The sequence below is a fragment of the Mesocricetus auratus genome, unplaced genomic scaffold, assembly GCF_017639785.1.
Source record: "Mesocricetus auratus isolate SY011 unplaced genomic scaffold, BCM_Maur_2.0 Super-Scaffold_100014, whole genome shotgun sequence".
Classification (NCBI taxonomy): domain Eukaryota; kingdom Metazoa; phylum Chordata; class Mammalia; order Rodentia; family Cricetidae; genus Mesocricetus; species Mesocricetus auratus.
In genome coordinates, this window is record NW_024429197.1 from 8,140,078 (window position 1) to 8,156,286 (window position 16,209).

Below are 16,209 nucleotides of genomic sequence, written 5' to 3' on the forward strand. Positions count from 1 at the left end.
AATGCCCTTAACTGTTGAGCCAGCTCTCCAGCCTTCTCTTCTTCCTCCCCACCCTCCCCAGGGTTTCTTTGTGTAGCTCTGGTTGTCCTGGATCTTGCTCTGTAGACCAGGCAGGCCTTGGATTTTCCTCAGATCTACCTGCCTCTGCCTCCTGAGTGCTGGGATTAAACACACATCTATTTATTTGCTTATTTTGAGGGAGGGACTTTCTATGTGGTTCTGGTTAACCTAGAACTTTATTTTGTATTTTTTGTTTGTTTTTCTGGATAGGGTCTCACTGTGGAGTTTTAGCTGTCTTGGAACTTGCTATGTAGGCCAGGTAGGCTTGGAACTCACAGAGATTGGCCTCTCTACAGTGCTGGGATTAAAGGAATGTGCCATTATGCCTCAACACATCTTCTGAGGACACATTCCCCCAGGTGACAGACAAGGAAGCTAATGTGAAATGATTTGCCTAAGGAAGCAAGCATGGGAGTGGGATTTGAATGGAAGACCCTTTAGCAGGGAACCATGAAGCAAAGGACAGACGGAACTGGAGAGTCGGTTGTACACAAGAAGCAGAGGGTGTTTGGGGGGCGGTAGGTAAGGCAGGATAACACACACTTTTAGTGAGGCAGAGGCAGGCAGATCTCTGTGAGTTCAGGGCTCACTCTATTGACCAGGCTGACTTCAAACTCAGAGATTCGTCAGTCTCTGCCTCCTGACTGCTAAAATTAAAGGTGCATGCCTATTGTCCCAAGTGGTCGTGTGTTGTACACCCCCTTCCCCCCAGTGCTGGTGATTCAAACTCAGCCCCTCTTGTTTGCACAACAAACACCCTGGAATTATAGATGTGAGCCTCTATGGTGTGCTGTGGATCAAACATAGGGACCTGCGCTCATAACTCAAGCATTCTGCCGACTGACCTGTGTCCCTAACCCTACCTTGTCCTTTACCTTTAAATTATGTGTATGTGTGTGCACCTTTGTGTGAGTGAGCACATGGAGGTCAGAGACATCAGATCAGATCCCTCTGGAGCTGGAGTTACAGGTGGCTGTGAGTCCCCTGAAGTGAATGCTGGGAACTGCACTCTGTTCCCCTGGGAAGCAGTACTAGCTCTTAACCACTGAGCCATTTTTCCAGCCCGTACACTGTTTGTTTAATGCTCATAATAACTCTTTAAGGGCCGGGGGCGTTGGTGGCACACACCTTTAATCCCAGCAATCAGAAGGTAGAGGCAGGTGGATCTCTGTGAGTTCGAGGCCAGCCTGGTCTACAGAGCAATTTCCAGGACCAGCTCCAAAGATACAGAGAAACCTTGTCTCAAAACACAAAAGCAAAAACAAAATGAAGAACTCTGTGGCTGGGCAATGGTGGTGCATGCCTTTAATCCCAGTACTCGGGAGACAGAGGCAGGTGGATCTCTGTGAGTTGGAGACCAGCCTGATCTACAAGAGCTAGTTCCAGGACAGCCTCCAAAGCCACAGAGAAACCCTGCCTTGAAAAACAAAAAAACAAAACAAAAAAAGAACTTTGTGAGGCTGCAGAGACAGTGAGAAGAAAGAAGCGGGTTTGTTAGGCTCTACTGTTTACTAGCTGTGGGACCCTAGGCAAGCTGCTTAACTTTTCTGAGCCTTGTTTGTTTTCGCTGTATTGTTGTATTGTTTTGGAGGCTGTCTTGGAACTAGCTTTGTAGACCAGGCTGGCCTCGAACTCACAGAGATCCACTTGCCTCTGCCTCCTGAGTGCTGGGATTAAAGGCCTGCGCCACCAACGCCCGGCTCTGAGCCTTGTTTTTTTCCTACTGTATACATTGCGCCTAGATGGTCTTTTCTCTAGTGAAGGTCCAGCTACAGGCCAGGAAGAGATTCTGAACTTTTGACTTATTAGCATTTTACTTCCTGAGCTGAGAATCGTCACCTCTCACCTCTCAGGTTTGTTAAATGATTCACTCCTTTAGACATTGGAAAGGTCAGTCATTCTATAGATGGTGCATTCAGGTTAAACTTCAGCCAAACATATAGCTTGGCCACAACTGGCAGGAAAATGTAGGATCTAATTCCCATTGTACCGACACACTTGAATTCAAAGCCAATCTGAAAATTTCCATAACAGAGTTGAGCCATAGTGGTCTTGACTGGCACCACCAAAGATTAATTGAGTAGTTATTATGTGATAGGAGCCTGGAGAGAAATGGCCAAGCAACACTCAGGAGATGGGAGGTGTTCATTCATTCATACATTCATTTTTTTTAGTTTTTGGAGACAGGTCTCATATGGCTAGGTTGGCTTTGAAATCACTGTTGCTGAGGATGACCTTTGTCTTAGTCACCATTTTATTGCCATAAAGAGACACCATGACCAAGGCAACTCTTATAAACCAAAGCATTTAATTGAGGGCTTACTTACAGTTTCAGAGGGTGAGTCCATGGTCATCATGGTAGGAAGCAGACAGGCATGATGCTGGAATAGTAGTTGATAGCTTTACATCTGGATCCATCCTAATCCACAGGCAACAACCTTCTCCACCAGGGCCACACCCACTCCAATAAGACCACACCTCTTCAACAAAGGCCACACCTTCTAATCTTTCCAAGATCCATCCAGATCCAAAGGCAACAAGGCCATACACACTCTTAATAAGACACAACCTCCTTCAATAAAGGACATGCCTCCAATAAAGGCCACACCTCCTCCTCCAAGGCCACACCTCCAACAAGGCCACCCCTCCTAACCTTTCCAAGCAGTCCATCAACTGGGGATTAAACATTTATTTATTCATATTTTATGTGTATTAGTGTTTTATTTGCATGTACATCTGTGTGAGGGTGTCAAAGATCCTGGAGCCAAAGTTACAGACAGTTGTGAGCGGCCATATGGGTGCTGGGAAATTGAACCTTGGTCCTCTGGAAGAGCACTCAGTGCTCCTAACCTCTGAGCCAAATCTCCAACCTGGATTAAGCTCTTAAATGTGAGCCTATGGGGGAATTCTCATCCAAACCACTAGAACCTTGAACTCATTCTGCTCCTTCTTCATCATCTCCCAAGTGCTGGGATTTCAGGTATTTACTACCATGCCTGGTTAGAAGACGGAAGCTGAAAAGATAATATTTGAAGGTCAGCAAATGGCTCAGTGGGTAATATGCTTGCCACCAACCCTGACGACCTGAGTTCAATTCCTAGATAGAACCCACATGTTGGAGATCAGAGAACTGATCCTTGAATGTTGTCTTCTTGACACTGTTTTAAATAAACTCCACAGCAGTGTGCATGCCTTTAATCTCAGCACTTGGGAGTCAGAGGCAGACAGATCTTGGTGAGTTCGAGACCAGCCTGGTCTACAGACAGAGTTCCAGGACAGGTTCCAAAGCTACAGAGAAACCCTGACTTGAAAAACCAGGGGGGGGGAACTCCCCACCCCCAAAACAACAAAAGAATCTACCAGGCTGGGCGTTGGTGGCGCACGCCTTTAATCCCAGCACTCGGGAGGCAGAGGCAGGCGGATCTCTGTGAATTCGAGACCAGCCTGGTCTACAAGAGCTAGTTCCAGGACAGCCTCCAAAGCCACAGAGAAACCCTGTCTCGAAAAACCAAAAAAAAAAAAAAAAAAAAAAAAAAGAATCTACCAGATCAAACTAAATCTCTCTCTCTATCTCTGAGGACAAAGAAAAGAAAGCTGTGCCTGAGAAGGGTCCCCAGGAGGACACAGGCTTGACTACGGAGGCCCGTTAGGTGTGTGCCACATAGCATGGAGTTGGGTGAGCGGTACAGTGTGCTGACTGATCCTGCCAACACCTAGAACTGACAGAGCTCCTGTCCTGGGCTGAGTAGCACTACAAGCACTTCCCGATTATTTCATGGTGGAGCCTGCGAAACGGGTTCCAATTTAGACCTGCTCTACAGAGCACAGAGAAGGTCAGTAAGTCACCCTGAGCTGGTAAACGACAATCAGGACTGGATGGAACCAGCCTGCTGGGAGCTCACTGGACACCCCAGCTTGTGACTTGTTTTGACATGGTATTTATTTATTTACTTAGAGACACACATCTTGTGTAGCAGTAGGCGATCTCAACCCCTAAGCCATCTCTCCAGCCCCCTTTTCTTTCCACTTTTATGTGGGTTCCAGGGTTCAAACTCAGGTTGCTGGACTTAAGAGGCAAGTGCCTGGGCCATCTCACTGGCCCCCACCCCTTGCGTTTTAGACACAGGGCCTCACTAGATAGAGCTGGCAGCTTTCCTGCCTCAGTTTCCAAGCGCTGGGATTCAGGCACAAGGAACCAAAGCCTCCTGGTGGTTAGCCCGTGTGCCCAGGCACCTGATAGGTACTGCAGTATGGTTGATGCAGTGGAACTGTTTCCTGAAGGCTTGGTGTGACCATTGCCATCATGGAGCCGAGCAGCTGTGCTGACCCACAGAAGACCTTGGCCTGTAGTCATAGCAACGGAAGAAACAAAGCTATACACCAGACACCTAAGCCTAAGGTATCGGGGCTGTTGACATTCCCTCTTTGAGAAGGGAGATCACAAGACCCTTCCCTGAGATTCCAATCACCACTCCCTCCTGCCCTGGCTATGTTGTCTTAGAAATGCTGAGGTTCTCGAAGGCTACAGACTGGGGTGGGACTTCTCTGTGATGGCAGCTGCTTGTGAGTCACTCCTGTTCCTGTAAGTATCCTGGGAAACTCAGTCATTCACCAAGGTGGACCTGACAGACTTTTTCTTTGTTCTGACTCCTCCCTCCCTGTTGGAAATGAGTAGATGTTTAAGTCTCCCCAGGAAAGTCACCCAACCGCAGGGCTCCGTCATTCTGTGTACACTCTTATTGACTAGCCAGGGATATTCAGGGGTGTAGACATCACTGAAACCCAACAAACCTCTCCCCCAGGGAAGTGTGTGCTACTGGGGAGGCATTATGTGCACGTATATTAGTTTCCTTTCCGTTGCTGTGACAAATAACAAGACCAAAAACCACTTAGGGGAGGAAAAGATTTATTTAGCTTAAGCTTTCAGGCCACAGTCCTTCCCTGAGGGAAGTCAGGGCAGGGACTCTGGCAGGAGCTTGAAGCCGAAGCCATGGAGAGAGCTGCTTGCTGGCTGACTCACTGTTTAGCTCACTCACACAAGCTGAGCTTCCTCACAGGACCACCTGCAGAGAGACGATGCGGCCCACAGTGGGCTTGGCTCTCCTGTATCGATTAATAATCAGGGGAATCCCTCACTGATGTGCCCACAGGTCAATCTGATGTAGGCAATTCTTCAGTTGAGACTAACCTCTCAGATGAGTCTAGGCTGTGTCAAGTTAAAGTCACCTAGGACTATAAACCAGGAACACACATACACTACACACATATACATACACACAGTTTATACACATGTAATATATATATACACACAACACACACACATTATACACACAACACTAGACACACACGAACTTGTTCTGGAGAGGAAGTAAGCAGGGGCTGGATGAGTGTTGGTCGTGCCCAGAGTGCACAGGTGGCACCTAGTAAGACTTTTTCCTTTCCTTTCTATTTCCTTATTTTGGCTTTTTGAGACAGAGACAGGGTCTCTCTGTGTAGCCCTAGCTGTCCTGGAACTCGCTCTGTAGACCAGGCTGGCCTCAAAATCACAGAGATCGGCCTGCCTCTGCCTCCTGAGTGCTGGGAGTAAAGACATGCGCCACCCCACCCGGCCTTAGTGAGACTTCTAAGAAGTTACATCTGAGCACAGCGCTAAAGGGTGTGAGTGGGTAAGAGTTCTGGTGGACCAAGGGTTCAGGGGTACATGAGAGCAAAGGCCCCGAGGCAGCAGTGTGCTTGAAGTGTCAAGGACTAGAAAGACTGCAGGTGGGGTTGGGGCGGGGCACACAAGGGAGGGCGGAGGGGGATGAGGTCAGAAGGGTGTGCGTGGAAAACACACTTCCACCCTTCTTCACGATTTCTCTGTTATAAGAGCAAACAGGAGCACTGGGCAGACGTAAAACAGTCTTGTCTTTCAAAGTTGGACACAATGTGCTATGGGATCTCCCAGCATGAACACTCTTCCTTTCCCCTTCCCAGACCTGTGCTCCCATTGCTAGTGAACATCAGAGTGGAAACTGGGAGCCTCTAGGTATGACTGTGACCAGGTTCCCAGGCATGGGCTCCAGGTCTGAGCCAGGACCCAAGGGTGGGCAGGTGGACAGGGGCACACTCCTTAGGACTTGGAGGAGAATGTCACAGGCTCCCTCCCACTTAAGATTTGTATTTAAGCAAAGAAACTGGAAGACACACCCCTGATGTGCTGCTGTTTCCAGCATGGGTCTCTGCGCTAGGGTGCTGTGGCCCAGCATGGACTCAGCACAAACTGACTTGGATAAACCCTAAATGGGACCCAGTGGATTCATGCATGCCTTTGGGCCAGTCTGGGGTCTTCTAGGCTGTGCTGGGTCATTTTAGGTGTGCCTGTGTTTTGAATTTACCATTTGGGATGAAGGTGGGAAGGGTAGGCTTTGAGGGAGCTTTAATCTGTTCACAGTTCTGTGAAAAATTAACACAAGGCCCAGTTCAAAGTCCAGCTGTTACTTTGGTTTGTTTCTGGGTCACGTTTTGGTCTATAGGGCAACCTTCTTACTTACTTTTCAACAAACTAACTGGTCACTGAGTTGAACATGATACTGGCCTCACCTGTAGGGGCAGACAAGACACCAAAAGGCACACACCATGAGGTATCAGTTCCCCTTAATTACACAAGCTAGGGACCAGCACCACCCTCCAGTCTAGATACTGAAAGTCTTGGGCTTTTGTTTTTTTGAGATAGGATCTCATATAGCCCAGGCTGGTTTCAAACTCATATAGCTGAGGATGACCCTAAACTCCTGACCTCCTGTTGCCACTTCTGGAGTGAAGGGATGACAGGCACCACACTCAGTTTATGCAGGGCTGGGAACTGAACTCAGGGCTTTGAGCATACTAGACAGACAGTCTACCAGCTGACTTATATCCCTAGTCTAATAAAAATTCACTAGGGAGGCAGAGGCAGGTAAATCTTTGAGTTTAAGACCAGCCTGTTCTATAGAGTGAGCTCCAGGACATCCTGGGCTACAGAGAGAAACCCTGTCTCCAAAAAACAAAAACAAAAAAATTTACTATTATTGTTGGCTACTGTGGTGTGGTGGCAGACAGCTTTGACCCCAGCACTTGGGAAGTGGAGGCAGAGACCGGTAGATATGAGTTTGCCAGCCTCATCTACATAGTGGAAACTTACGTTTTAAAAATGTTGTATGTGGTGGCACACACCTTTAATCCCAGCACTCGGGAGGCAGAGGCAGGTGGATCTCTGTGAGTTCGAGGCCAGGCTGGACCAATAGCCTCCAAAACAATACAGAGAAACCCTGTCTCATAACCCCCCCCCCCCCCCAAATTGTATGTGTGTCACGGTGCTCATGTGGAAGTCAGAGGACAACTTTATTGAGTTGGTTTTCTCCTTTGGCCTTTAAGTGAGTTCCTCCAAAATCAAATCCAGGCTGTCAGTCTTACAAGGCAAGTGCTTTTACCTGCTGAGTCATCTTGACGGTCCGTATTCTTTTTTTTTTTTTTTTTTTGGAAGCAGTTCTTGCAATCTATCCAGACTGTCCTCAAACCCTCAGTCCTCCTGCCTGAGCCTCCTGAGAGCCATGCATGTGTCACTAAGTCAGGGGAGGTTAAGGGTCTTTTAAGATCATTGTCAAACTGTGAACTTAATTAAAACAGTTGCATTTCAGAGCATTGCTGGAACTAATTGCTGGGACAGCATCCCTTTCAGAGACTGTAACAACTTTCATTGGATCGAATGAGGAGGTGGCGGTAAAGTTGCAAGTTGCATCGTATTTTCACATATCATTCCAGTTTGTTGAAGCTCTCTGATCCACACCAGGCACAGAGGATGCAAGATAATTGTCGGTGTAGTCCCCGCATTTGGCCTTTTTGATGAACTCACTCATCACCCTAACCTGGGATGAACGCAGAATGACTAGATTAAGGAAAGCCAGAAGGCACGTTTTCCAGAGGTGACATTCACCCCAGGCATTCCACAGCAGACCAGGTGTCTCTCTGGTCTCTGTCCTCAGAGTCTAAAGTACTCTGGCCCCCGTGCGCTGAGGGCGCCATTCAGGTGGCTCTAATGCGTTCTAAAAGTTCTCCAGGTGAACTGAGGAAAGGAATCGGTCCAGGTGGTGCAAACAGCCTGGATGACGATTTAGAAGTCTGGCGCTGCCTCAGGCACCGGGTTTATGGTGGAGCGGGATCCTGTCTCATCGTTTCGGCCTGACTCGGACCTGGAACATAGCACGGCTTTATATGAATTTTTGAGTATCTTGACATCTAATAGAGAAGCATCCCGGGAGGAAGTCCGTAGTCAGAAGAAGAAAAAACAGTAATTCTTAAGGACATGAAAACTTTCGCAAAAGTTTTCCAGGAAAGGGCGGTCGCGCCTAACAGAAGGAGCCGGGGGAGGCCACCGCCCCGGGAACGGGCGGGGATGATGATGAGTCCCGCGGCTGCAGCGGGGGAGAGGGCGCGAGGAGGGCCACCGCATGAGGTCACCTGGCATCCAACCAGCAGCAGCTGCGGAGGACGCGGGCGAGCCACGGAGGGAGGCGGTGTCAGGCTCCGGCTCCCGGGGCTTTCCCTCCCGCCCCCTGGTGGGGCGTGGCTCGCGGGGACCGCCCCACCAATCCGCGCTGCCCACCCTAGGCCGCGCCCGCGGCGTTCTCCAGGCTCCACAGCGGTCGGTCCGCTGAAGCTAAGGCGCTCCCTCCCCCCCTCCCCCCCGGGTCTTCTCGAGGCCACGCCCCTTGCGATCAGGCCCGCCCACTTCCCCCGCAGAGCCCAGAGGCGCCGGGCTGCTGCCCCGCCCACACCACGCCCACCGGGTCCCGCCCAGCGGTTTGAAGTGGCTGGGACCGCAACCCCCTCCGAGTGGCGCGCGAGGCGTGAGGCGGTGCTGGGGATCTGAGGCCGAGGGCAGTTTGACGCCGGGACTGTCCAGTGAGCGAGCCAGCGAGCGAGCGAGAGAGCGAGCGCGCCGGGAACCCGCAGCCACAGCAGCCCCGGAGCCACAGCAACAGCCGCAGCCGCCGTCCGCGGAGTCCAGCCCAGCCGGCCATGGCGCTGTCGATGCCCCTGAACGGGTTGAAGGAGGAGGACAAAGAGCCCCTCATCGAGCTCTTCGTCAAGGTGAGCGCTCGCCGTCTCGGGCGGCCCGTGGCCCCCACGCCCCCGAAGCGCCCCCACGCGGCGTCCCCGCGGCCCGAGGCAGCGCCTTGCCTCCCGCGCCCCTTCCCATTGTCTGGGCCCCGCGCCTTCCCGCCTCGCAGCGGGACCTTGGCGGACCCTGCGGGCGCGGCGACAGAGCAACGACTCCGCAGGGCGGGACGCGCCTCAGCCGCGCCGCGTGGGTCCTGTCACTCTCCTCGCGCGGTCCGACCTCCCCCAGCCCGCGGAGCCCCAGTCTTGGGCCGCCCGGTTGATCGCTCGCTCAACTTACTCGAGCGCTGGCGCTCCGCCGGTGTGAAACTGAAACTTTCATCTCGATGCAATGTTAAATTAAAGGGGAAAACCGGGAACGGGACTGGGTAGCGCAGGCCTTAAACCCAGCAACAGGGGAGGTGGAGCCATGAAGATTGGGAGTTCAGGCTCACTCAGCCTGGCTCCTTACCGAGCTCAGGGCAAGCCTGGGATTCGTAGGACCCCTCAACCCTGCCCTCCTCCCCCACGGGGGAGGGGAGATTTTTTTTTTCCCTAATGCGGGCGTGGTGACCAGGCTATGACCTAGCAGTTGAAGCTTGAGTGCCTCGGGTTCGAGTCCAGCCAGAGCTACAAATGTGAGCCCATGGTACACACCCCCAAACCCCCAGACAACAGAAAAAAAAAAAAAAAAAGGCAAAGGAAAAGAAAAGCAAAAGCGAGAAGAAGGGTGGATGCCCCAGGGCTTCCGGAAAAGACGGAGATTCCCGACTTGGGTTTTCCTGTCCGGTATTTTACCACCATCTGGTTTTCTTGTTTCTCGAGCGCGGCGCGTTTTTACATGATGCAACCTTTTGGCTGCTCAGGTTTGTGTTGCCACCTCGGCAAGCGCTTTTGATTCGAAAGAAAAATTGATTTCCAGGAAGAATTCTTAGCTCCCTCGGCTTTAAAAGATTCATTCCTTTCGCCCCCTTCAGCTTTTAAATCCTGGAACTGCCTTCTTTGCCTACAAACACTATCAGAAGGCTCTCTGCACCCCTCACTTTTGGAGCGTAGTGGAGGAGAGACAAGTTAGCAAACATCTGGGTCCTCTGCTTTTCTGAGCCGCCTTTGAAACCCTGAGATTGCCAGCCACTAACTAGCCAGACTTAGTAGAGACAGACAGCACATTAGAAATTCAACAGGAATCCAGTCCTAGTCCGCCCTTTCTTAGTTATAATTTGAAAGAGCGGAAATTATTGAAGGATGTGTTCCAGAGATGGAAGGAAGAAATCTGCAGGGTGGTAACGTTGTTTGTTTTAGTGTTTTTTCTGTCAGTTACCAGTTCTAGACACGTTTTGGTCTAGAGCAGTTGTTCTCAACCTGTGAGTAGCCACCCCAGGGTCAAACGACTCTTCTTTTTTTTCGAGACGGGTTTCTCTATATTACTTTGGAGGGTGTCCTGGAACTGGAGCGGGCTGGCCTTGAACTCACAAAGATCAGCCTGCCTCTGCCTCTCGGAGTGCTGGGATTAAAGGCATGGGCCACCAATGCCCGGCCCCAAACGACTCTTGCACATGGAGTCATCTAAGATCGTCGGGAAACACATTTATTGACATTATAGTTCATAACAGTAGCAAAATTACAGTTATGAAGCAGCAACGAAAGTAGTTTTATGGCTGAGAGTCACCACAATATGAGGGACTGCAATGAAGGTTGAGACTTCACTGGTGTAGAGACTTGAAAGAGAAAGGCATAGGACTCCCCAAATAGCATTGTCTCTGTGACCCGAGGTGGCAGACGTAATTTAACTATGAGGGGAGTAGGGAGAATCTGAAGTAAGAGAAAAGAGGGGAGTGGGGAATGGCAGAGTGTAGGGAAAAAGCTAGGCCAGAGATCTAGACCTACCGAGTGTTCCTCTTCTCATCTGCCTTCTCTGTTTTTTCTGAGACAGAGTCTCACTTTGTAGTCCAGGCTGCTTCAGCCTGCTGGGTGCTGGGATTACAGGTGTGAAACATCATACCCACCAGGAAGGCTTTTTGATAAACTAAACAACTTCCAAAGTGTATGTATTAATCTGAAGAACAGTGCTTATTGGTAGAACCTTAGAAGTGTTATTTAACTCAGCATTATAGACTGAGTAATACAAGGCCAACCCATTAATCCCAGCACTTGGGAGGCAGAGGCAGGTAGACCTCTGAGCTGGAAGCTGGCCTGGTCTACATAGTGAGTGCCAAGTTAGCCAGGGCCACATAGGGAGACCCAGTTTCAAAATCAGCAGCTAACATGATAACTTAGAATCATACACAAATACTAATGCAATCCCTAACTTCTGCTCATATGGCAAGAAAAATGTTTAAAAACTAGGAAGGGGTTGGAGATGTAGCTCAGGGGTAGAACACTTGCCTAGCATGGCCCTATGCACCATTTTCAGCAACACACACACATCCTTAGAAAGGACTTGATGGATGCCCGATGCCCTGCTCACTGTTGATTTAATACTTACATGAGGAGGTGGGTGGGGTGTGATTTCCCAAAGTTGAGTCACTTGCATGCTCTTTCCAGTGTTCCATATATGTGGTGTGAACCATTGAATTCACAGGTCTGTCTGGGCTCGGAGGCCAAAAGGTCAGTCATGGAATTCTGGACTCATTCATTGGCTGGAATATCCTGGACAATTTGTTTTCTCTAAGCTTTATTTTTTTCATCTGTGAAATGGTTTTTACTTATCTTTGCTTAATATAGGCCATTTTTATATGGATACAAACCTGGTTAGTTGCTTGAAAGGAGGAAAAAGGGAAAAGTAAAATGTGATAAAGGGTGTTGGCTTGTCTCAAAACCTGTATGTGGGGGATGAAAATGGGGAAAATACTCAGTTATTTTGAAAGCAATGAGAGGCATAAAACTGTAGTTGTCTAGAGTGGTATACTAGACAGTGTTATTCAGCCAACTATCCTAAATTTGTAGCAGATAACTTTTTTTAACATAGGGTCTCACTGTAGATCAGCCTGGCCTGAGTTAGCTCGGGAGCTTACACCGACCTCAAGCTCATGGCAGTCTGTCTCAGCCACCCAAGTGCTTTTGATGTATAGGTGTGAGTCACCACTATATGGCTGAAAACTTTTTATGTTAAATTGCACTCAGCCAAGCCTTTAGTTCCAGCACTTTCATGGCAGAGGCAGACAGAGCTCTGTGAGTTCGAGGCCAGCCTGATCTACAAATCGAGTCCAAGGACAGCCAGGACTGTTTCACAGAGAAACTCTGTCTTAAAACACCCTTCCCCCCCAGTTGCATTCATTGTGTGTCTGTGTATGGGACAGCACATGCATGGAGGCCATTGGGCAATTTATGAGAGTTAATTCTCTCCTACCTTGTGGGTTCTGGAGCTGATGTGCCTGAATATTAAGCTAGTCAGTACTGGAAAGGAAATTGTTTCTTTCCCTTCCAGGGCATTTAAAAAATTATGTTTAAAAGTCATTTTTATATTCAGGTGTGTGTATATATATATATGCCTTCGTGTGGGTATGTGCACATGTTTGCAGATGCCTTCAGAAGAGGGTGTCAGATCCTGGGAGCTGTTGTTATAGGTGGTTATGAGCTGCCAACATGAATGTTGGGTATTGAACTCTGGTCCTCTGCGGGAGCAGTGAGTGCTCTTAACACCTGAGCCATCTTTAGATAATTTGTTGTTGTTAGTGTATGTCTTATCTGTCCTTATTTGAAATTGGAAGCAGTTTTCTTTTTCTCTCTGACCACATTTTTTTTTTTTTTTGGGCAGATTTTTTTCCTTTGTATCTCAGTTATCCTTGAACTCGCTATGCAGCCCAGACTGGCCTCTAACTTGCAGCAGTTCTGGCTCAGCTTCCTGAGTGCTGACAGTACAGGCACTCAGCACCCTGCTCTCCTTGAAAAACTTAGGTCTTAGATCCTGACGTTCTGAGTCATGAACCTTGATCCTTTGTCCTACTCTGTTTAGCCTGTTTGCCAATACCTTGAATTTTTATCTACTTAACTTTTTCCATCATAATTTCATACTTATGGTCTTTTTCATGTATCTGTCATTATTTTCTACCAGTGTTTTTTCTTGCCTATATCCATAATTAGGGTTCAAGATTTCTGTTTAGGGGAAGGTAAATAAATATTATCTCAGAACCACAGTGAAAGGAGTAGAGAGTGATTACTGACCTGTATACCTGGTGTTTCGAGCTTTTTGTTTATTTATATATTTATTTGTTTTGCTTGTACAAGCCCAACTTGTGTTGATCTTACTTAGTGTTTCCCCCTTTCGAATATGAAGTGATGCATTTCTGATCCAAGTAGGAGGCAATCCTTCAGGATTTAGTTTTATGGGCTATAATTTAAACTTTATGAACTACCCTATTTAATTGTGATTTAGTCTACAGTAGTTCCTAAGCTGGGATTGGAATTTTTTTAAGGTTTATTCATGTATTTTTTCTTTATGAGTGCTGTCTTCACACACACCAGAAGAAGGAATCTGATCCCATTACAGATGGTTGTGAGCCACCATGTGGTTGCTGGGAACTGAACTCAGGACTTGTGGAAGAGCAGTCAAGTGCTCTTAACTGCTGAGCTATCTCTCCAGCCCCAAGGAGAGGTTTTTGTAGGACATTAATCTGTAGAGTTAGTTCAAGGCCTGGACTATATGGTGATAACCCATCTCAAGGAGAGGACTGGTTTGTAACTTAGTAGTAGAGTTCTTACTTAGCTGGTTAGGTCCTAGGATTGATCCCCAGTACCACAAAACAAAACAAATGGCAAGATGGCACATGCTTAAGGAGTCAAATATAGTTCATGGTAAATTAAGCTAGGAGATAGACATAAAGATTGAAGGAGGCTTGAACTTGACCCTGAAAAAATAGGGGACTAGGTGGGTTGGAGGTAGCTGAGAAGGGGATGTGAGTTTAGACATTTGTGAACTCCAGGAGCAGCCTTACCGTTGAAGGAAGAAGCCAGAGGACTCAGGTCATGACAAGATCGTGGCTAGTAAGCTGCAGCCTGGGCTTTGTTAATGTGCACATTTTCGTAGGCTTTTTTCTCCCTCTGCTTCTGGCGAGCTCTCTGCTTCCCTTCCTAGTCCAGTTTGGGAAGGTGTGAATGGTTCCTGCTGCCAATCTGAAGTTCAAGGACAGCCTTCAACACTTTCAAACAACAGATGAAATAAGTTTTCTATAGAAAGTGGTGCCGAGATGGAATAATCAAACTTCAGATTCAATGTAAAGATAATGTTTCCTTTTCTAACTGGTTTGTTCATTTGGGTTTCTAGAGAGGAAATTAAGAACTTGGAAATAGTGTAAAATGTGAAATAAATGGAAGCTTTGTCCTTGTTACCTTTTCCCCAGGGCTCTTTCTGTAGACCTAAACCAGGCTACTTTTGGCAAATGCCAAGTGATGATTTTGGTTAAATAGAAAATTCTGAAAGGAGCTCAGAATGAGGAAGCAACAGGAGGTACTGGAGCCAAGAGATTGGACACAGGGAAGCCTAATAATAGTGACAGGCAAGGGACAATCAAATTATTCTGGAAGGATGCCTGAGGGGTGCCTAGAAGCCAGTGGGGGAATGGTGAGGAGACTGCCCCCACCCTCCTATGCTTCCCTTTCCGGTGTTTCCTCAGTAGGGAATGAGTGAGTCTCTGGGACGTGAGGTAGGCAGGATGGAAGGAAGTGTGATTAAGGCTTGTGATTAAGGTTAAGATTTTTATCAAGTAGACCAAAAAGCTAGGATAGGTTTGCTCAGTTACAGGCTGGTTCAGAGAATGGAAATGAGTTTCTGATGGAAAATGACATTTGGGTTATAATTACAAACCATTGGAGTATGATTTAACTGAACTCTGAATTTAGCTCAGGCCATGTGTTTGTGAATTTCTCAGGAGCTTTTCTGTTGCCTTTTATGAGACTTGGCTCACAAGACCTCAGTGGTCAGTACCAAGTATCACTGTGAAGAATATCAATTAGCTTTTTGTTTTATTCCAGTTTTGGTGGTACTAGGGATGGAACTCAGGGCCTTATGTATGCTAGGCAAGCACACTACCACTACCATGCTCCAAGCCTTTAAAAATTTAATTATTGTGAGACAAGGTCTCACAAAGTAGTTTTAGCTGACCTGGAATGCTCAACTGTAGACCAGGCTGGCCTTGAACTTGCAGACACCCACCTTGCTCTTAGTGCTGAGATTAAAGGACAAGTGTTCTCATTCCCGGCTCCTTTTTAAACATACTAACTTATTTTGTGTGTATGGGTGTTTTGCCTGTAGTGTATTACATGTGTGTGTACCTGGTGCTCAAGGAGGCCAAAAGAGGTCCTCAGGTGCCTGGAACTGGAGACAGTTGTGAGAGCTGCATTGTGAGTGCTGGGAACTGAACACAGGTCCTCTGCAAGAACCTCACTTAACTACTGAGCTATCTCTGCAGCCCAGGTCTGGAACTTTTGATCTTCAGTTTCAGCCTCCAGAGTAACTAGGACACTAGGCCCAGCAATTAGCATTGCTTATTTTTTCCCTCCTTATTTAAAATATAAAATCCTCCTTATTAAAATATAAAATCATGATAATGTATTAGACTAAATCACAACCTAATGTAGATAAATAAGACCATATTTAGAATAAGCATTTAAATTTGAGTATTATTTGAACAATAGCAATATTGTAACTAGAACCAGGTGTGGACCCGAGTGCACCACAGAGTCTTATTCTAGTATTGATGGATTTGTTTCCTTTTTCTTTGACTTTGAAATGCAGCTCTAGCTGGGCGTTGGTGGCACATACCTTGAATTCCAGCACTCGGGAGGCAGAGGCAGGCGGATCTCTGTGAGTTCGAGGCCAGCTTGGTCTACAGAACGAGTTCCAGGACAGCCTCCAAAACAATACAGAGAAACACTGTCTTAAACCTCCCCCCCCCAAAAAAAAGAAATGCAGCTCTAAACTAGAAGCCTAATAGTCTTCCTTGTTTTTGTTGGTGGTAGTGTGCATGTGATGAAGCACCTTCCAGCTTCATGGGTGAACTAATTGTTAGGAAGAACATTTAATTCTCATTG

At 47.8% G+C, this 16,209-nt stretch overlaps 2 protein-coding genes and 1 long non-coding RNA gene across 3 annotated transcripts in view; 2 read left to right on the forward strand and 1 right to left on the reverse strand.

The window, feature by feature from the left end:
• Positions 1-7,398: 7,398 nt before the first annotated feature.
• Positions 7,399-9,686, reverse strand: LOC110342736. Its single transcript, XR_002384900.2, has 2 exons — positions 9,482-9,686; positions 7,399-8,270 (listed from the first exon to the last, which is right to left on the reverse strand). It is a non-coding gene; the product is annotated as an uncharacterized LOC110342736 (long non-coding RNA).
• LOC121143899 (basic proline-rich protein-like) lies at positions 8,369-8,950 on the forward strand. Its single transcript, XM_040756369.1, has one exon. The coding sequence runs from the start codon at positions 8,384-8,386 to the stop codon at positions 8,948-8,950; it is 567 nt and encodes a 188-aa protein (XP_040612303.1). The 5' UTR covers positions 8,369-8,383.
• Clic4 (chloride intracellular channel 4) overlaps positions 8,949-16,209 on the forward strand; it is a 61,157-nt gene continuing 53,896 nt past the window's right edge. The window contains exon 1 of the mRNA XM_005079597.4: positions 8,949-9,171. Within this exon, the coding sequence (XP_005079654.1) occupies positions 9,100-9,171 (72 nt within the window). The 5' untranslated portion in view covers positions 8,949-9,099. The remainder of the gene's footprint in view (positions 9,172-16,209) is intronic.